The 22,500-nt window shown below is 47.5% G+C and overlaps 1 protein-coding gene across 1 annotated transcript; it reads right to left on the bottom strand.

Moving 5' to 3' along the window:
• Window positions 1-2,549: 2,549 nt before the first annotated feature.
• Window positions 2,550-17,812, bottom strand: per2 (period circadian clock 2; the record flags this gene model as incomplete). The annotated part of the gene is made up of 22 exons (XM_080547089.1): window positions 2,550-2,723; window positions 2,982-3,132; window positions 4,109-4,349; window positions 4,561-4,834; window positions 6,548-7,482; window positions 7,722-7,961; window positions 8,631-8,831; window positions 9,842-9,963; window positions 10,314-10,485; window positions 10,637-10,748; window positions 11,094-11,243; window positions 11,467-11,581; window positions 11,884-12,037; window positions 12,169-12,275; window positions 12,417-12,495; window positions 12,619-12,761; window positions 13,563-13,614; window positions 13,972-14,173; window positions 14,433-14,548; window positions 14,673-14,830; window positions 15,117-15,209; window positions 17,568-17,812. The coding sequence occupies 22 exons, from the start codon at window positions 17,810-17,812 to the stop codon at window positions 2,550-2,552; spliced, it is 4,236 nt and encodes a 1,411-aa protein (XP_080403215.1).
• Between the last annotated feature and the right edge of the window lie 4,688 nt (window positions 17,813-22,500).

Raw genomic sequence — 22,500 nt, 5'->3', positions numbered from 1 at the left:
AACCCACGACAGCCAGTGCAGACCAGGGACCTCAGGTTGCTAGAGCGCACGTGGTGAGGTTTGTTGTGATGACGTAACCGACAGCCTGTTGGGAGACGACGGTAGAAATAGCGGTGTGACGTCAGAGTAGACACACTTGCATCGGAGTCCCCTAGAGATTTAATAACTGCGGACCTCAACAGCGGCGTTGGAGAACAGCCAAGTCGCGATGGCAGGACCGACGGAGAGTTCGTGATGTTAGAATTATAAGGTTATTATAGAAGTTATAAGATTTTGGGTCAAAATTGAGTTTTTTTACATAATCTGATCCATTTGGTGTTTATTAATGCCTGTGTGGTGTTATTTTTAAAATGTAGACATTTTTTAGTTAGTAATTCATAAAATACAAAGGTTCCATCTCATAAAACATAATGGAATGTAAAAACTTTGACGCTCGATATCTCTGAACTGCCCTAAACGGAGATAGAACCTTATCATTCTAAACTCCCGAGTTCAGGGATAGTCTTGGCAGCGTGGCAGAGAGGAGAGAGAGAGAGAGAGAGAGAGAGAGAGAGAGAGAGAGAGAGAGAGGAGAGAGAGAGAGGGAGAGAGGCAGAGAGGGAGAGAGGGAGGGAGAGAGAGAGAGAGAGAGAGGCAGAGAGGGAGAGAGAGAGAGGCAGAGAGGGAGAGAGAGAGAGAGAGGCAGAGAGGAAGAGAGAGAGAGAGAGAGACAGACAGAGAGAGAGAGAGAGAGGCAGAGAGGGAGAGAGAGAGAGGCAGAGAGGGAGAGAGAGAGAGAGACAGAGAGAGAGAGAGAGAGAGAGAGACAGAGAGAGAGAGGCAGAGAGGGAGAGAGAGAGAGAGACAGAGAGAGAGAGAGGCAGAGAGAGAGAGAGAGAGAGAGGGAGAGAGGAGCCCAGTCGGGATTCCACAGATGGTAGAGTACGAGGGAGGATAGCTGGTTATGCTAACAGCAGGTCGGCAGAGGCGATAAAAAATTACATATTACACAAATATTTTACAAGCTGTAGGCTACAGATATCATTAAGCCTGTGCAAGTAGGCTAGACAAATGTGTTTTTAGTGTAACTGGCGATTATCGAGAGACAGTAGCCTAAGCTGCCCTCCAATTAAGGTTGACTTTTTAAGTCAGAAAACGATATGCTATAATTGAAAACATGCATCTTGTATTTAAAATAACTCACAGATACATCATTATTTCATATATTGGTCCTGGAGGTTTCTTGTGCTGGTATAGGCCTAATGTTTTCTTACATTCTACCCAGATGGGTACATCGTCAAAGGATAGAAACACAGAAACACATCTGCTTATTCTGCAGTTATTATTCACTTTATAAAAATAAAATACACAATATAAATACATATATACAATATAATTACATCTTCTCTGTAATATTCTCTGACACTTAAGTCTTATTTCACAGTTTTACAGACTGAAAGTCATTTGGAACAATGATCCACATCGACACAAGGTTCCACTCCACTACACACTTTAACTTCCCGAAATAATTTCAGTAGCAATTGAAGGCAGTGAAGAAAAACAACAATGAAAGTTCAGTATTATTTTCTGGAAAGAAATGTGTTTTGAACACAACATATAGCATGTTAGGCAACAGGCCTACAGGCGATGGTCTGGCCTGATTGGCTGACTGGACATTGGGTTTCCATGACAGTCAGTCAGTCAATCCAGCCAGTCACAGCCAAGGAAACAGAATGAGACAGACACAGTTATAGGCAGACTTGGGTACCCCATAATTGACTGGTTACAACAGTCTTGATAGTAACTGTATGGATGGGCGGTTGGAACTACGAACAAGTATGAACTTGGTCCTGTCACTTGTAATCTCCCTCCTTAACTACTGCAACGCACTCCTGGCCGGGCTCCCCGCCTGGGCCACCAGACCTCTGCAGCTTCCCACAGCTGGCAGAGTCACTACCTATCTTCCGCCGTAGACTGAAGACTCATCTCTTCAGGCTACACCATAACTGTCCCTCTTGAGACCTCTATATCCCCTCTACAGTTTCTCTACTGTATATCTTCTAGCATTATGACTGCCAAATGCCAATGGCCCCAGGCCCGAGCATAGATTACTTTCTCCTGCTATGACTGATGGATAGATGATTCACTTACTTAGTCAAATGTATTGATATCGTTTTGGATAAAGGCGTCTGCTAAATGCAAAAAATGTAAATGTAAACGATGCATTCCTCCCACACACACACACACAGCATATTCCGTCTCTCTCAATCTGTAGAAGAGGTTACAATCAGTGTAGAGAAGGTGTGTATGGGTCACGTAGACAGTCCAAAATGCTCTTGTCCTGGCCGAGGGTAGCTGTTGCTCAGGAGGGGTGACAGAGGCTAGTCTATGGCTGGCACAGACCTGGTCTGTGGAAGTTGTCTTTAAGGCCCCACAGGGTGACGCCGCCCCATAGGCAATCAATGTCTCTAGGGGGCAGGGCGGGTGCAACGTCGTCCCTAGGCAACACGTTGGTGTGACTAGGGCTAGTTGAGAGACTGAAGTCCAATTGATGAGAAGGCCGGAGGTGGCTACGAGCCGCAGTCGGACGCGGGGCAGCTGTCCATGTTCGAGAGCTCCTCACTGGGCTTCCTGGAGGTCCTCCTGACCCCCCCTGTCTCCGTCTCTGTTTCGCCCATGTCCAGATCAGGCTGCTCCTCAGCCGCTCCTGTGGCCTCCGAGACATCCTCACAGCACATGCAGGCCTAGACGGACGGAACACACACAGACATGTATTTATTTATGATGGTAGTGACTTACTGGTGGTGGTGGTGGTGGTGACTGTACTCAACGACATGAAGGTTAAATGATTAAATGATGCCCCCTGCTGGACAATAGGTTCTTTAGAACTATTATTTAGGTCTTGTGATAGAGAGAGAGACACAGACACAGAGAGAGAGAGAGAGAGAGAGAGAGAGAGAGAGAGAGAGAGAGAGAGAGACAGACCGACATCAATGGCTCACCTTGACGTCGATGGCCTTGGGCAGTACCCCCCTCCTCCACCAGGGGTGGACGGTCAGCAGCTCTCTCCTCTGGTCCTCGCTGTAGCGCGGTTGGCTCTTTTGCAACACACGCAGCTTCTCCCTGTCCTCTCTCAGCACCCTCTGTACATCACTGAAGAGACAGGGGACAGACACACGCATTGAGGATACCAGTCGACACATACACAGCTGGTAGAAACACAGCTAAACCCAAGGATAGTGCCCTGGGAATTTGGGATATTTGGGGTTCAGAAATAATACTTCAAGATTAACTAGTTGGAGTATGGGACTAATTAAAGGGATAGTTCACACATCTGACAAAATCACATGTTTGGTTCCTTACCCTGAAAGGTGTAATGATTAAGGAGTAATGATCGTGATTCGGTTTTATTGGGACACTGTCACTAACATTTTAGTACGCATTTTCAACCAATAAACAATTTAAGTCAATGTTATTTCCTAAATAACTCAAAAATAGAGTTAGTAGTAGTATGTAGAATGGCTTGCCTTTGTAGAATGACTTGCCATTGCCAATGCCATTGTTTTTTGGTTAAAAAGTTAGCAGGGAGTGACATTGCTCAGTTTGTGTTTCTTTAAAGCAAAAGACCCCATCTGGTGGACATACAGGAGAACTGCAACTGTGGTGAGCTTGAGAGGGATTAAAATAAGCCAGCCTTGGAAGGGAGTGGGTGCTGTCTAGGGTGTGCATTGTAACGCACTGTAATGTCACAGTGGTTCCCAATCCTTCTGAGTGCTGTGCCACGTCCAGTAAGTATCGCACCACAAGGCTAGCCACTGTTTGGGAAACACTGCGGCCTAGGAAACATGCTCCGGGTCGACACGACCTTGAAACGCATGCATGGCCAATACATCGCTTCACTTCATGTGGGTGGCTAGTGTGGATATTCAAACATAGCCTCACTGCAAAAAGTAAATCAATGTAAGATGATAGGCCTATATCCTAAATCAAGGCAATATATGCTTGTTTTTTGTCTGACTGCACTATTTTTTAAGATATCTTTTCCTGTTCTCTTGGCTGATGACTTTTATTTTGATAGATTTTATTGCTTTTCTTTTCTTGTTTTTGAGAGCTGACTCCTCCCACTCACCGTGAGGGCATCTGATAGGTCATGACGGCCTTGTCGTCTGAGTTGGCGATGAGCCGCCAGAACTGGTCCTGGAGGACGCACTTGATGAACTGCTCGCTCTGCTCCACCTCCATGGGCCGCTCCGCGTCACCGTTGGCGACGGAGTGATCTTTGACCTTTTGGCTGTTCTGGGACGACTTCTGGGACGAGTCCACGCTGCCAAAGTAGTTGCTGCTGTTGTTGCTGCCGTGGCTGCTACTCCCTGGGAGGACGAACACAAAACAGACGTTACGATACGGCACAATACAATATTATACGATACAACACAACACGATGCAATATTGTTGACGATAGGTAGCCCTATATTGTACATGCCCAGGTCAGCATATCATAAATATATGATATATACTGTAAATATAATGTACATAATTCACAAGCACATCTGTGTGTGGGTGTGGGTGTGGGGGGTGTACCTGTTCCACTGCCTGAAGCTCTGCTAGCTGAGGTCCCACTAGCTGATGATTTGCTTTTCGAGGTCCTGCTGTTTGAAGTTCTGCTATTGGAGGTCCTGCTGTTGGAGGTCCGGCTGTTGGAGGTTCCGCTAGCTGACGTGGCACAGCCTCTAGAACCAAAGCCCATGGACCCCGAGGTGGCCGAGCCACTGGAGTCCTCCTGGAGCAGGATGTCCAGCAGGTCGCTCGTCGAAGAGTTGCCATCGCTGTGGTTACCCTCGTCCAACGAGCCCATCTGCAAAAAAAACGAGTTCACGGTCACCAAACAGAACCTCTGACCGGTTTACCCCTCATAGGGGGGGTCTCTTTGACTAAATGGCAAAAATGTAAATGTAAATCATGGAACGGATCGCCGTTGCATACAATGGTGCTGCAAGAGTGTTTTCACAATGTGTTTTCATTGTGCTACTCCGACAACAGATAAGAGTCCTGTACTACAATAACAACACAATCTAACATCTATTGAGGAACTGGATTTGTAGTTCAGGAAGCATGAATGAAGTCTATCCGTCCATTCATACTGAAGAGAATGAAAAATGGCTAAGATCGTTCAATGTCAGGAAAAGCATGCCACCATTCCATAATAACAGTGTACACACACATCTAGTGTGCACCGCTGAATGCGCTTGGAATGCACACGGTTACAGCTGCTGTTGCACTAGTCTTTGTGCATTGTAGACTCATTTGAGGGGGGCAGGAGATGGGGGAAAACCACAATGCGAGTGCAGAGCAGACAAGCAGGCTTTTAAGATTGAACAACCTTGACTTCTGTCCACCATTTTAACTGACTTGAAAGAAAAACATAATCCTTCTTCTAGCACAACAACTGCCAATGGCCCCTGGCCTGAGCGTCGATTACTTTTTCCTGCTGTGACTGGTGGCTGGATGATTCACTTACTAAGTCAAATGTATTTGCTGTAAGTCGCTTTGGAATAAGGCGTCTGCTAAATGCCAAAAATGTAAATGTAAAAACTTGATACTAATGTGTGAGGAAAGAAACCCAGTTTTCAGTCCTATGCTAGTACAACTTAGCGAAGTTAAAGAGTCAGTTAAAGAGGTGGATAAAAACTTCCAAAACTTCTACTTTTTGGGAGGCAGGAGCATCTCGAAATGACACGAATCTAAGCAATAAATAAAAGGAAAGGGATCACACATTTCTAACTGATATTGGAATGGGCGGGGCAGAGGAAAGGAGGAGGGGGGTGGGGGGTGGTGGATGTTATTGTTTTTTCGATGTTGGCCTACCTCATCGTTGCAACACCTCAGCCTAGAGTACACTCTATCCCAAGACAAACGCTCACGGATACGTTGCGTGTCCTCGTAATACGAGGGTCCAGGAGGACCGAGGAGAGTGAGTGAAGGCTGAAGGGTGTAAGGGACATATTATGGATTAACATTTGGTTAATCCCACTGAAAAATGACCTAACCCTAACCCTACTCCCGTTGGATTATCGGGCTTCCAACATGGCAGCCAGATCAACTCGAGCGCATTTATAATGTTGTTGTTTTTTTGTCAGAAATTGGGAGTTCGAAACAGAGACTGAAGACAATAAAGTACTGGTTTGAACAGGTGGTGACCAGTATTTACAGGTTTGGGTGAACACTCAGATAAACATTCGGACTGTCATAAAAATGACATTCTTTGAGCTTTTCTTTTGAGTTTAAAGATCATAACGGTCATATTTAAGGAACAGAAACTTTTGCTGGTTGGGGAACATGTCTACACACTCCATGCTAACACAGATTCACAATACTGCTGTGATTTGGGTTAAACTCCACGTTGCCACCACAATGACATTGTGAGAACTCTTTCAGTTAGTGGGGGTTGTCCTTAAGATATAAATAGAATGGTAATAATAGGTACTACTAGCAGAGGTAGAGAGAGAGAGAGAGAGAGAGAGAGAGAGAGAGAGAGAGACAGAAAGAGGCAGAAAGCTCCCAAGTATACCTGTTGTAGCTGCTCCTCCATGGCTTGGACGACTGCACTTCCCCCTCTTTCCCCGGGGGTGGCGCTAGTCCCCAGACCTCCAGTAGAGGGCGCCATGCTGTCTCTGGTCTCCTCCAACTGCAGCAGGTTGAGTTGCAGGGGAGAGCTGCAGCGCGACTGGAAAAGCGGCGGGGAGGACGCCTGGTCCCGGGCCCCCGCGGACTGGGGGGTGGAGCACCGGGACTGGCCCTCCATGGCGGTGGGCTTGGGGGTCTCCTGGGAGGGCAGCGAAAAGGGGTACGTCTGGGCTGGGAAGCCCGCCGCCTGGGCGCCAAAGGGGTTTGGGGCTTGGAACTGGGCCTGGACGGCGAAGGAGGCCTGGGGCGGGAAGGCGCACTGGGGAGGGTAGGGGCTCGGGGGAGGGAAGGCCGCCTGGAGGGGGAAGGCCTGCGCGGGGCCGGGGAAGGCGGCCGTCTCCGCCGGGTAGTACGCCTGCTGGGGCGGCGAGAGAGTCCCGCTCCCCATCTGCGGGAAAATGTAGTTGGGCAGTACCAACGCCATCACGGGGGTGACCATGGGCGCCGGGTAGGCCGAAGGCTGGCAGCGAGGGTCCGGGGGGGGACACTCCACGCCGTTGCCGTAGCCACCCGGGTGAGGAGAGCCGTCCGGCTGGGGCGTCAGGGCGCCCGTGCCGGGGTAGACCTGGAGCGGGTAGGCCGGCACCACGGCGGGGTAGGCCAGGGGGAAGGTGGACTGGGAGGTGGAGAGGGACCAGGAGGACTGGTTGAGTCCCTGGTTGATGGGGGGGTGCGCCCGGGGAGTCTGGTGCCTCTGTCTCCGCCGGGACACGGTGCTGGCCGACGCCTCCCGCTGTTTCACCCGCTTGGACTTGGTCTTCCTGTTGCGGCGAGCCGCGGGCTCGCCGGCCTGTTTGCACGAGCGCTCGGCGGGCACAGCTAGAGGGGGGTAGGGGGGTGGATAGAAAGAGAGGCGAGTTAATTTTAAGTCTGTGTCTAGTCTACACAGGGGAGAGAGAGGTAGGAGGAGGAGGAAGAGAGGGGGGGAAAAGGAAGGGGGGGGGGGGTTTGAATTTGTTGAATACGAATCAGTGAGTGCGAGTGTGAAGTCATTGTGTGACAACAATGTGTGTGTGTGCGTGTGGTGTAGTAGTGAGTCTAAGCCTCTAGGTCTGTACCATCGGCGGTGATCTGTCCTCTCTGGCGCTCCAGGTACTGAGAGCAGTCGGCCTTGAAGGCCTTGGCGCCCCCCTCTTCCCGGAACCGACACAGGAACACCTGCTCCTCGTTCTGCGTGTGGGCCGCCAGGACCTGCTTGGTCAGCCCCAGTTTCTTATAGGGAACGGCGCTCTGGGCCGGGCCGGCGTTCTGGCTCCCCTCCACGGCCTCACCCGCTCCGGGCACGTCCTCGATGATCTCTGGAATGGCAAAAAGAAAGAAAGAAAGGAGTGAGTGAGGTCTCCACACAACACCAAAGCTGCTCACGTACAGCAACGTACGGAGGAAAAAAAGGCACCACCCCCCCCACGAACGTCAACAACAACACGAATAAGAACAAGAATATGGAGCGACACATGGATGACACACACACGCAATCACGCATGACGCCAGGCTAGCGTTCTACTCTCGCTCTACTCTCGGTTATGTTCCAGAGAACCATGCACATGGAAGTCCAGTCAACACACACAGGACACCAAAACACTCGGTTAGCCGCGTGTCCGGGATACATGTACAGGACACGACAATCCAGTGACACAAACACGAGAAGACGCAAACACACACACACACACACACTGCATACATCAATGCATGTGCGCACTAGGGATGTAACGATGCATCGCGAGACAGTTAGCGATAGAATCTTCTTCGAATCGATCTTCTTCTTCAGTCATAATTTGTCTACAATCTAATTTTGTTAAAAAATAAATTGTGAGGAAATCGTATTGTGAATCGTATCAAATCGTGTGTTTCGTGTATCGTTACATCCCTACAAGCACACACACACACACCCCCGACACATACATACACAGAACCCACCAACACAAACAGAGGAGAAGAAAAGGATGGATCTGTCCATGTGTGTATACCTGACTCGGGTATGACGGGTTTCTTGTCCCCTACATGCACGATGGTGCTGCTGTAGCTACACTGGCTTGTTATGGACACCACGCTCTCGGCCTTGCTGGGCACGGCGAGGGGCGCCAGGGTGCCCGCTGTGCCCGCTGTAGTCGGCTTTTTCGCTGCGGCGTCCAGAAGGGAGGTCTGACCAGGCTGAGCCTTTGACAACGCTGCCAGGAGGGATGGGGGGGAGGGGTGGGGAGGGAGACTTGGAGAGTCAGATATATCATAGTCCCAATAATGAGGTGAGAGACATAGAGAGAGAGAGAGTGTTTGGGCATATCTCGAGCAGGGGAGGCTGTTGGAGGTAGGACTCTTTATTATATTATTATTATTATTATTATTAATAATAATACATCAGAGGAGGGGATCAAACTCAATTTCATCCATTACGATGAGCCCATTCCTCCGCTTTCTAATTCTACCAGCCTCCCTTGCTCGAATGGCATCTTATTTTATGGATAGTTCACTACTTCTGACCAGAGCCCTGGTCAAGTGTAGGGCGCTATCTGAAGCAACAGGGTGTCATTTGAGGTTGGAGAGTGAGAGAGAGTCATATTAAAAGTCCATTATATTGTACATAATAGTCCAAAGAGTGCAGAGATAGGTCCTCTAGATCTGGTAAGGGCTGAATGAACCGTTCAGGTGAGCTTTGAGCATGACTGGAATGAAAGCGTCTTCTTTTTTTTTCTCTTCTTTTTTATTTACGTCAGAGAGACTTCAAAAGATTCGTGTGATTAGTCTGAATTATTCATCTACAGGGAAATTCTCTGACCAGTCACTTTACATACTTTTCAGTCTGTATAGCTACCCATCAAACTGTAGACATACTGTAAGTGTTTTCGTAAAAAAACAGTATTTTCCTTTGATTTCATTCCACAGGCATTTTTTTGGTTGACTTCGTCGATTGCTGGGGTGATATTGGAAACTCTGCCCCCTTACAATATTCCAATTGGGTCTAATGACAGCATGTGACTGTTGCATATCGTGGCTTGTGCGTTCTATGACTATGTGTCAACGTGTCAACTACGTGTCAACAATCTATGGGGCTGAAGGGGAAAAGTCATGCACTTGCTCATTCATAACAGCATCAGAAATACCAGAGTCTTGAGGGTGATATTGTTTATGCATGGTGATGGTAGATAAGACACAGCAGGTCAGGTTGCGGGGCTGAACGTACCTTGAGACTCCTGCATGGCGGGGAGCGGCCTCTTCTGCTTGTCCTCGTCTGAGGAAGTGGTGTTGGAAGAGGAATGGCACTTCCTTTTCATGGGGATGGGAACATTGCAGCTCTCCAGGTATCTGTACACACACACACACACACACACACACACACAGACAGGGTTGAGTGGCAATTCTCCCCATTTCATTGTTGTGAAAGACACTGCATCCTCAAGCAATGGGGTATCTAGTGGGGGGTAGTGGTGACCTAGTGGATAGTGAGTTGGACTGGTGATCAGAAGGTCATGAGTTCCCACCTTGGGAACACCACCACTAGTGTGGCCCTTGAGTAAGGTACTTAGCCCTGAGTTACTCCAGGGAGACTGAAATCCCTTAAATCTCGAATTGTAAGTCAACTAAAATCTAAAAATCAGTGAAAAGATGCCGCAGATGCAGAAGTAGATCGACTGGGGATTAGACAGTTGGCTGACCTGATGACACTGTCCAGACAGCTGATCTGTTGGTAGTTGGAGTACACCGTCTGGTCGTTGAAGGCCAGTTCCTCCTCCCCGGAGGGGGCCCTGTTGTCCTCCAAGGTCGCAAAGTCCTTGGGCCTCACTGCTCCCGCAGGACTCTTCTGGAGGGACTCTGCTGGGGACAGGGCTGAGGTGAGCCTCGCACATCATCATCATCACAATCTTTTTTTCTTTTCTTTTTTTCTTTATTTTTTCATATCTCGAACGGCAAGTATGTCTGTTGTCGGGACGAGCTGACAAATCACAGAAACGTAGCACCTATTCTCGGTTGTACTTACTGCCAGGGCTCTTCTTCGGGGAGTCGGGCTTGGCAGAGGAGACCTGGTAGACCTGCTGCTCCTCCCTCTTCTGCAGATGGACGTCCTTACAGATCTCCTGGAACGTCCGCTGCTGTGGGGGGGGGAGGTGGGGGGGAGAGGAGAGAGGCACGGCCACGGTCAGTACTGTAACTATCTCAGAACGAAACGGAGACACCAGAGACACAAGGTCAAGCCGATGAAATGGAGACTTTCAGGAAAATGATGGGAAATGCTCACGACAGCAAAGGAAACAGGGGGGCCTTAGTGAAAGAGAAAGAGAGAGAGAGAGAGAAAGAGAGAGAGGGGAAAAGGGAGGGAGACAGAGAGAGAGATGGAAACAAAGAGAGAGAGAAAGAGTAAAGAGATAGATAGAGAGAGATAGTCAGAGAGAGAGAGGGGAAAAGAGAGGGAGAGCGATAGAGAGAGGGGTACTTACAGGTTTGGCCTTGCTGCTCTCTCCCTCCTCGTTCGGGGGCGTTCTGCTCCCGCTGCCGTTGGCGTTGCTCTCGCTGGATGATGTCACAGCCATCAGGTGGTCGTTACTGCCCAGGCTACCATAGCCACTGGAGCCGCTGTGGTGCACCGGCTGGTCAGACACAAACACACCTTCAGAAACAGACACTCCCTCTTTTTCTTTCTTTCTTTCTTTCTTTAATTTTTTCCCTGTCACTATCACTGTATCCCATTTTTCCCCCCTCAGCATTTCTCTCCCTCTCTCTCTCTCCCTCTCCCACCCTCACCCTCTCTCTCTCTCTCTTTCTCCCACCCTCTCTCTCTCTCCCCCTCTGTCTCCCCCTCTCCGTCCTCACCTGTAGCAGCAGCCTGTGTATCTGTTCGGTGATCTCCTGGATGTCAGAGTCCATGGTCTTGCTCTCCACCAGAGAAGGGATGGGCGACGCAAACACGTCCTCGTTCACCGGACCCCTGGGGTAAACAGACGACCAAAGGACCTCGCCGTCAGAACATTTACCCACCAGAACATTTACCCACCAGAACCGACGGGTGCAGCACGGAAGCTCGATCGACCAACCTGTGCACGATTAATTCTCAAGCGCTTAGAATGAAAACAATGACTAGTTTGGCCCAGATTTGTAACCGACCCACAAAACCTGGGAACCTATACTGGGAATCCCATCTGTGCGTGCGGGGTAAAGACTCACCGCCCCCCCTCCCTCCCTCCCTCCCTCCCTCCCTCCTCCCAAAGCCTGACAGTGACAGACACTTACATGCGAACTTTGTGCCTGCCGATGACGAAGGACACCTTGCGGCTCCACGGGTTGACGAAGCTGGACCAGCTGGTGTCGATGGTGACGTACTCTCCGTTCCGAGCGCAGAACCGGATGGAGGAGTGGTCGAACGGCTGACCCGCGTACTGAAGGACTGGGAATGGAAAATGTGACTTTAAATAAATACACATTTGCAATATATTACATTTAATATACATATACATTTAAAATATGATGTAGATATGTTGCTTCGTTCAGAAAATGGAGGACTGTTTGCTGACTCACTTTTCTTGTGAATGCCCAACATGATTGGTCGGTCGTTGGGGTGCAGGCGCGAGAGGACTGAGGTGCCAATCAGGTCCTGGGGGAGGTATCCAAGGAGCGGGACAGCCCTGAGACACACACACACAGACACACACACATAATTATTTTGTGAGTCAACATGGAGCAATATTAAATCATAATCACAAACACTAACCCTAACCCCCCTCTGTTCAAAAAACAAACAAACAAGTATTTGAATAATGCCTCACCTCTCATCGACATCTTGGAACACACAGTTCGGCGTGTGTGTGGTGGTAAAGATGCGCTTGTCAGTGGGGATTCTAGGAGCTGTGGGGACAATAAAAAAACAGTCCAGTTCATATTTCACACACACACACACACACAAATCAGCCATTTCAGATCAGTGGAACACAGAGTGTTCGAACAGAGCATCAGGTCTCCAGTCCTTACCATCGTAGCCGGAGTGCACCCTCTCTGCCAGTAGGAGGCAGCAGAACTGGTCCTCCGCGTGCACTTTGTCCTGTACCTTCATCAGGTAGGGCGTCATACGGAAGGGATAATACTGCAGATCCCCCTCGCGCTCCTTCCCTCCGCTGGACAGGGCAGGGGGAGAAGAGAGGACCAGTCAGTGACTCATTGTCAGAAAGTCATTAGGACCAGGAGAAAGCAGGTCAAAACAGACACAAAGAGAGTGAGTCACAGACGTTTGAGATGGCTAGGACATTATGCTTATATAGGCTGTGTGGATAGGTTAAAGCACTTTGAGCTGCAACGTTGGCAGGAAAAGTGGTATACAAATAAAGGTTATTATTATTATTATTATTATTATTATTATTATTATTATTATTATTGTGTCATTATGTGCTGAGAATGGAAAACCTGGGAGGCCCAAAACCACCTGGTGCAGAACTGTGACAAAATGACAGTACAGAACAAATGAACAGGCGCGGCATGCTGCCAAGGACCGAATGAAATAGAGAGAGCTCATGTCACGCTTATGTCCCATAGGGAATGAGGAGGAGTAAGTAAGTAAACCAGGAGAAAGGTATTTAACTGTAAACACAAACATCATCGATGTGTTTTTAATTGCAGGGTTGGTTGGCTGGCTCTCATAGAAAAAAGGTTGCTGTGTGTTTGAGGCTGCTGTTGGATAGTTAGTGTTCAGGTTAGCCTCTAGGGGGCACAGTCAAGCTATTGTTTTTCTTTAGATGTGACCGTGCCCTGTGTGTGTGGGTGCGGGTTTGTCAGAGTAATGATAACTAACTTCCTGTTTACGTTTACAGAGGAGAATAAATAAATCACAGAGAGCAGATGGTGGAGTGCCATCCAGCCAGACACAGACACACACACACAGAGACACACACACACACACACACACACACTGACACACATACCTGATACGACAGAAGAATGACTTCTCCTGCATGCAGTCTGGCGGGGAGGACTCTAAAAGGAAAGGAATAAAGGGGGGGAGGGGGGTCATGTTTAAATTCAGAAGAGAAAATGGAACCTGATCTAATTCGCTCACTCAATTCCAACCCGCTTCAGAAAGCTGGGCTTAGCAGGGCTCTCTGGAACCATTAACATTTCCATTTATGAGATTCAGCAGACGCCGTTCTCCAAAGCGACTACTAACAATCACATTTAGCAGCTGCTTTTGCTCCGTCAACAAAACCATTCAGGAAAGCAAAGCGGTGCATCGCAACAACATAAAACCCCTAGCTCATCTTACTGGTGTATTATGGGTCAACCAGGAAGTGGTAGGGTGTCAAACCAGGAAGCGGTACGGTGAGGGTACGCTACCTGCTCCGATGCACATGCTCCAGGAGGGCAGGCGGTAGGGCGTGGTGAAGCTGTAGAACACGCTCACGTCCTGGGGGATGAGGAACTCGGTGAACTTGGCGTTCTTGAACACGTCCCGCTTGCAGTTGAGGATGGAGGCGGCCTGGTCGGAGATGTAGACGATCTTCCCCGTGACCAGCGACACGGCCACCGCGAAGATGTCCTGTAAGGGGGTCGCGAAGGAAGGAGAGCCAGTCAAGAGCCAGTCAAGAGCCAGTCAAGAGCCAGTCAAGAGCCAGTCAAGAGCCAATCAAGAGCCAGTCAAGACGACAATAAAAAAAAGTGCATGTGCAGTGTGTGTATTTGGTCATTGAGCCGCAGTGGTGTGTGGCGTTGCGTATGTTTTTTTTTTACGGTGTATTTGGAAGTGACGCCATTGTAACTGATGGGGCCTTTAGGGGGTGTAATAGTCGAACGCTTACGTTGTTTTTGAGGGTGTACTCTGAGGTGATGCTGTCGATGTCGTCGATGGTGTAGGACGACACGTCCAGGCCTGACGGCTGACTGTCGTTGAACATCTGGTAGTACTCCTCGTTGGCTGAAACACACACACACACACACACACACTTTAGTTTTCTTGTCGCCGTTAGGGGGCATAATGTATCAAACAACAGACACACAGACACAGACACAGATACACACAGATCTTTCTATTCTCTTACCTTCCACCTGTTTGACGCAGCGCAGGGCGTATTTGAGGGTGTTGAGGGTGGTGGGCTTGTTGCCTTTGTTCTTCTTCTCTGCCGGTAGGAGTCTCTTCAGCTCCTTGAGAGTCTTGAGTAACTCCTTCTGGGTCTTGGCTTTGGCAGACTCTTCACTACTGCAGGGGCGCACGCACACACACACAGAGAGAGAGAGAGACACAGAGTCATCTAAGGCCATGGAAAAGCCTAGGACATGATGGTGCTTTCTCTCTATAGGATGTGCTTTTTATAGCTAGGTATCGTTTTCTGCCACCTGGAGTTAAAGGCGTAGTGGGAGGATGTGAGTTGTGAGTGAACACCTGAGCCGGTTGTGGGGGGCGATGGTATGAGTCTGGGGGGTTTTGGGGAGGGGGGGGGGGGGGTCTGTCGGTGAGGATGATGAGGATGGTGTTGAATGCTAACCTGCAGCCGCTGGTGGAGGGGTTGTCCTGCCCGGAGCTGAGCAGGCTGAAGGCGTTGGAGCTGCTGGGGGGAGATGAGCTGTGTGAGTTGGAGCTGGGGAGAGACAGAGGAGAAAAGAGAGAGAGGTTTTTAATGCATGAACATAATATGGCTTTTCAAAAGATGCCGGTTGAGAGAGGACGCTGGCGTTGCTTGTTCGCTGCTTCTGCGCCCGAAATCTAGGTGTAATTGCAGTATCCAGAGTAGATTGTCCTACAAAGACACTTAGATTTAGATTTAGTAAATCTACAAATTAATTAGGCCCCTATACTTTCTTTTACTTATTTTTTGTTTCTTTTTATTATTACTACTCAATCTTTTCAGTTTGTAAAGCGTCTTTGAGTGTCTAGAAAAGCGCTATATAAGTCTAATGTGTTATTATTATTATTATTATTATTATTATTATATATTAAATAGTATAGGAACACATAGTCCAGCCACAGGCCAAGTAGCCTTGAGTTTCTGAGGGGAAGATGGTCTTGAAATAGACCGTATAGGTAGCAGCTACAGCAACATCAACAATCATAGACAAATCTCCTTCATTCCCTTGGCCTTTGTACAGTACAAGCAGGTGGGCTGCTTGATTCACTGTCTATATAATAAAAAAGAAAAGAAAAGAATGTCATATCTCACAAAAAAATGCACTACCTGCTACAAGCAGGTGGGCATGATTCACTGTCTATATAATAAAAAAGAAAAGAAAAGAATGTCATATCTCACCAAAAAATGCACTCGACATAAAAATAAATAAAAATAAATCAAACAGTGACATGGGCAAGCTGAGTCACAGATCTAGGTCATGTTCAATAAAGGTTTCTGTCGTGTTGCCTGATAAACAGAGAGAAAACAGCAACAGAGCGTTAAGTAGTTCTGATAGCTAGCGAGCGGGTGAGTCAACCTACGTCATCAAGTGTGGCGGGGCAGACGGCGGTGTTCAGGAACAAATCAAGAGCTTCGCTTTTGAAATTATATTGAAATGTAATTTCTTTCCGCTTTTTTGTTTGGTTTAAAGGTTGGATTAGATGGGATGAGATGAGATTAGTTTTCTTTTTCTTTTTAAAGGGACAACAAAAGATAATTGGGGACACTCAGCACTGGAAGTATGACAAACTATACAGCACTTGTTCAGCTGGCGGAGCGGGAGAGTGATGAACGCTCTTTCATTCATCTAAACTAATCTCATCTCATCCCATCTAATCCAACCTTTAAACCAAACAAAAAAGAAGAAAGAAATTACATTTCAATGTAATTTCAAAAGCGAAGCTCTTGATTTGTTCTTGTAGTTAATGGAATGGAATGGAATTGACTTTATTTGTCATTGCTACAGTACAGGTACCAAACAACGAAATTTAGGAGGGGTGGCTCCCCTGGTGTTAGGAAAGGAATAAGAAAACACATTTTAGAAAAAGCATAGATGCATAAAATCACAAGAAGGTAAGGAGCTGGTTTACATCAATAAAGGCTATGTACACTATGTAGTGCCAGTTGCCATTTCTTTGACTGGCGGACAGAAGAGATGGAAACTAGTTCCTGTGTATTAGGTTGAGGAACGATTGTCGTTGCCACATTCACTGGAGCGCCGCTTCACAACTCAATTTCTCTTCTCCTTTGTCGTTCACTGTGGAGCTGAGCTGAACTTTTCTTCTTTCCCATAGGAGGTCAAGTCTCTCGATCTCTTCCTCATTTTCTAGTTACGGTCAGTCCGTTCTCCTCTAAACAGAATGTATTTTTGGCGGATGGCACCAACCAGGTCAAAGCATTCAAAGGGAAAGCTTTGTGTTTATGTGCGTGTGTGTGTGTGTAGTATGTGACCGTACACCCACACACACACACACACACACACACACACACACACACACAGACACACACACACACACCCACACAATGTGTCAGTGTGTCAGGGCCATAGGATTAGTCTCAAGGCTTAGCATACTTAGCGCTAATACATCCAAGGCTATCCAGGCTATCTCCAACTGCCCGAAACAGAGACCATAATGAATCAGTGTAAAAAATAATAGGCTAACGTAGCTTAGCGTCGCTCCCCAATTCAGTTATAGAGATCTGATTATGTAGAACAGATCTTAAGAATCTGCAGCATCTTGTTTTAGCATCAGAAGCCTGACCTGGCATTAGAACAGGGGGCTTAGAGGTCGGTTAATACAATAAGCTAATATAGGCTAATCGAAAAGGCAAAGCTTGATAGTACATAAGTAGTCTCGTTGCCAGACACTTCAGAGAAAGGCTTGGCGGACCAACGTTCGATACACTTCCTCAGTCCGTTCCACGGATGACAATGAGGCCGTCCTCCGATTTCTACTTCCATCAGCCACCCCCCCCCTCCCCCATGATCCTATCCCCTCCCCGTCAAACACACGTCAGCCATGCCAGCTATGCCCCAACTTCTTTACTGACCTCTTGTTGCTTGCGGACGACTCCAGGAGGGCGGAGTCTTTGCTGCTGTTGCCGTTGGAGCTGCCTGTCGACTCGTTGCCGTGGCTGTCGTTGCCGTGCGACTCGGTCCCGCTGACGCTGCCGCTCTTCATCTCCACATCTTCCTCCTGGAGGGAGTGGGAGCGGGCGCTGCACGAGGAGGCCCCCCTGCAAGCTGAAGCCCCATCCTGGTCCTCCAGACTGGAGTAGAGTGAGTCCTCAGACATGATGGGTTTCTCTGTTGATAAAGAGAGAGCAGAAGAAATGCAATGTCAATTACATATTACGGTCGGGATTTGACACGACTTCTACCCATATCATACAAAAAACAAGAATGCTTTCGATAATGGAAATCTTTTAGCAGAACCCTGAAATGGATCCAAGCAGATGAAAGAGTTGGAACAAGCCGAAGTCAAAGTCCCGACCGATTTTGATCAACCATTTTCCTATAGATACTGTAGATGATCAGACAGACAACAAAGACCTCCAAAGGGTGGCCTTTGTTGCTCTTCAGACAACACAGGCCGAGTGGACCGTACATCAAAGACAACCTTCCACAAATAGACACCGTGTCCTGATTCCCTTGTGTGTGTGATCTAGACATCACAGGCCCAACCGCAGGGATGGTCCCTCAAAGGGTGTCCGTCCACCAGCCCTCTTTGCTGGGGTTTCCCCCTGGACCCTGCCCTTTCCACCCCCTCACTAGGGGTTCCCACTGCCATGGCTTCAACCTTCAACCACCACCAGTTTAGACAAGACTCGATCTGGCCTTTAAGCTCATTTATCCAATGTTTCTGTTAGTTTTTTAGCCACTTCTAAGATCTAAATCTGCTTTTTTTAATATCTCCCTCCCTGGTAATTATCACACGGTTTATATGTCCTAAGTCAGTCATTGTATTTCTTCTCTTTCTGCTTGATTTCTAATCTTAAAATTTAAATCTGATTACAACTAAGCACTGTGTATGTTAAGCATTGTGTATTAACCAGCTCAGTGGCCTTGCAAGGTTAGAGTGCCTACCCTGAGATTGGGAGGTCGTGAGTTTGATCCCCGGCCGAGTCATACCAAAGACTATTAAAAAAATGGTACCTAGTGCCTCCCTGCTTGGCACTCAGCATTAAGGGTTGGATTGGGGGGAAGACCCTGCGACATACCAGCATCATGACCAGCGTCATGTACTTGTACATCAAGCCCCCTCATGCTACTGAAACAGGAGATAGGTTCCTGCTCCCTATGGGCTATTACGCTCGAGAACCATCAGATCTCAAGGCTACTTATGTGTGTGTGTGTGTCCATGCACTTGAGTGCTTGCTAGCAGAGAATCAGATTAAACCAGCACACCAAGGTCCAATCGGGCAGTAGGACGTTGACACACTATCTAGAGATTGGGCTCCTTGCCAGGTATATGTGTTTAGTCATCGCAAATAACTTGATTGGCTATTCACTATGCAACGAAAGCATATCCCTCCCTGGTAATGATCACACGGTTTATATAAGTCAGTCATTGTATTTCTTCTCTTTCTGCTTGATCTCTAATCTTACAATTTAAATCTGATTACAATGAAGCACTGTGGATGTGTGTGTGTATGTGTGTGTGTGTGTGTGTGCGTGTGCGTGTGTGTGTGTCCATGCACTTGAGTGCTTGCTCAGCTGGCAGGGAACCTGACCCAGTAAACCAGTACATCTTATCGGGCATTAGGGGACATTGACACACTAACTAGAGGTTGGGCTTCTTGCCAGGTATATGAGGCATGAGAGCATTTAACGCGGCAGTCAAGAGCCAACCTTTCCAGTCATCTGAGGGCCAACGTGAATTCTATAGAAGCTCTCACTCCTGGCTGGCTGTCTCGCACCAGGGGGTTGTTGTGTACGCTCCCTCCAGCTGCACTACCATTCACACTGATTGGTGTGAAACACTTAAGTCATCATGCAATGCCAGTATGACGAGGAGAATTGAGGACACCATGATGAGCTGAGACTGTAGGTGATCCTCATGTGTAACTGAGGTGGTTCAGTTTAGCCCATGATGGTGATAACGCCCGCCCCCCCCCTCCCTCCATCAGGTCCAGGACGTCATGCAGAACATCGCCTTCCTGTTCTTGTTAACGAGAGTGAACTGTGGTATCAAGGCCATGACAATAAAACATGCGGGATGTGTGTACCCCCCTAGGACAGGTACCGTGAACCATGGCTGGTTAACGTGGTTACAGCTGACATACTGCTGTATAGTAGAGCATGTAATGCAATCACTGGCCCTATTTCAGGCAAACATTGGAAGGGAATCGCTCAGGTGAGTAACTCAGTCATTCATTTGATTATGCAACACTCCATCAGTCTCCTCCCCCGGTGAACCATTGTCTTATACAACCTGAGGGGGATTTCATAAAGAATGTAAACACGTCGGCAGTCATCCTCTATAATCTCCTAGCTGGCAGTTCTATAACCGGTATCACGTTGGAGACATTTATATAATTTTGGTTCGCAGCGGAACTACGGTTACATAAAGCCAGCTAAATCGAGATAAGGAATTACATAATAACAGGGGATGGGCTGTCATGAAGGGATAGCCATAGGAAGACAGTTGGACAGAGGCAGGTGGGTGTTTTGTAATGAACATGTCAGGGTAACATGACTCCAACACCACCCACCGTTTTCCTTTTACAGAAAGGAAAAGGTCTCATACTCTCTCTCGGCACTGGTCTATTAAAGGTGAGGACCGGGTCTATTCATGTTCTATTCTCGGTGATGACTGGGGTTTGGAGGAGCTATTGTCCGTATTGTTCCTATGTTCCTATGTTCCTGTGTATGTGAGAAAGACAGGTGAACAACATGTTGGTGTGAGTCGTTTCTCATTAACCTTCAACTGTCTAACTCCAAAGACCTCAATCCTAGGGGGGAAATCAGATTTCTGAGTCAGAGTCCTACTGCCTTTACCTATAGTGAAGAGAGACCCGACCCATTGGCCTTTTCCACAGCTTACTGACCTATATCTCACCTAGGTGTTCAGCCTTCAGCCCGAGAGGCCTTCGTAGAACAACAACAAGCTAAAGCTGCTCTTCTGTGTTCCCACTTCCTGCAAGGTCAACCAACCAGAGCTCTGAATACACACAGCCACTTCCACAATGCAGAGGGAGATAATGACACCATCGCCATCGCCATTTGAAGGACCAAACCGATATTGCCTTCAACTCTCCATCTGAGGAGCAGCTATCGTCATATATCTGTTCCCTGATTGAACCTTTCTTTATAAGGACCAGACCGGAAAGACGAAGGGATAAGTGCACTTGTTCCACCCACCACATCTCCCACTCAGTTCAGTTGTGAATGGAGAGACAGGGGACAGAGCGGGATGGTGTAGTGTTCTATTTGTGGCCTTCCGCCAACCACCTCCACGCTGGTTTAAATAAAACATCAACATATCTCTACTGAGTGATTACCCCGGAGGCGCTTGTCCTCACTCTCTCGTGCGTCATCCGCCCTCTCTCCCTCCCTCTCTGTCCCATTCAGGCCCAGCCTGAACCCACTATACATAACTCAGTAGAGATAGTCAGTAGCCCATACTGTACATTGCTGCAGACATGAGATCCTGGAGCTCTAACTCAAACCAACCCTGCCACAGCAGAACTCGTTCTTCACGTTCGATCTGTGAGCATGATGTAAGTATAAGCCATGATAATCACCACAATCACGAGAGTAGGAGCAGGTAAACGAGCCAGTGGAACACAATATGGCCGATTATGTTATATTAATATTGAATATTTTATCTCTCAAACAGTTAAGAGTAGAAGGAAGCGTCCCACTCTATATGAATACAAGGTCACACAAGGCCATTAAGGGCCTTTCATGCGTTAAGGCCAGATAGTTTGGAACAGTTCATTTAGAACGAGGTCAGTTATCATACTGTAACCAACTGTCCTGCACAGCACGCACGTCACTAGGTGCGTGTGAAGTTTTTTGCGATGGGTGTCATTGTGACAAGTGAGACATCAGACATGCCAGGCAGGGGAAAAGTTAACCAGAGCAATTACTTCGGATCTTCTCGGGTCACAGGCTAAACTACACATTTGAAAAGACAAGCATCCACTGTCTGTGACTCACTCAAATGTATAGTTTATCAGAATACAACATGTAGGCTTGTCAAAGGTAAGTTCTCTTCTTCTTACACTTGAGGAATTGCATCAGGCACTTTATCTGCAGTTGACAAGCGCAACAGAGTAATTAGGCTACATTATATTCCAAAGTAATTACAAAGTAATAGCATGAGAAAAGAGCAGCAAGTACTGAAAAACCTAATCATGCATGACTGCCAAAGCCTTCATAGAATTAGCAATGTAGTGTCTTAATAAATACAGTAATTTGTTAATCAACCAGTCCAGTAGGTAGTGCATTAGCACACTTCTGCGGAGGGGCGTGACAGCGTTGGAATCCTGGAACAATATTGATCATCGCTGTTTACATAACGTGAGCTTAGAATGATAAGGTTCTATCTCCATTTAGGGTAGTTCCGAGATATTGAGCGTCAAAGTTTTTACATTCCATTATGTTTTATGAGATGGAACCTTTGTATTTTATTAATTACTAACTTAAAAATGTCAACATTTTTAAAAATAACACCACACAGGCATTAATAAACAAAAACCAAAAATGGAGATAGAACCTTATCATTCTAACGTCACGACTACACGCCACAATCTTACTTAATATCATATTCATCATTATTGGTAACTTTGCTGCAGCGGTCACAAATACGCAGCACAACAATAATGTATTATGTTTTAACAGATCTCAGGGGTTGTGATAGAGAGAGAGAGAGAGAGAGAGAGAGAGAGAGAGAGAGAGAGAGAGAGAGAGAGAGAGAGAGAGAGAGAGAGAGAGAGAGATCTAGCGAAAGAAAGCCCTTCCTTATATAATTCACCG

The sequence above is a fragment of the Nansenia antarctica genome, assembly GCF_963989245.1.
Source record: "Nansenia antarctica genome assembly, chromosome: 16".
NCBI lineage: Eukaryota > Metazoa > Chordata > Actinopteri > Argentiniformes > Microstomatidae > Nansenia > Nansenia antarctica.
The sequence above is the reverse complement of the archived record's forward strand: the minus strand, read 5'-3'. Positions and strand labels throughout refer to the sequence as shown.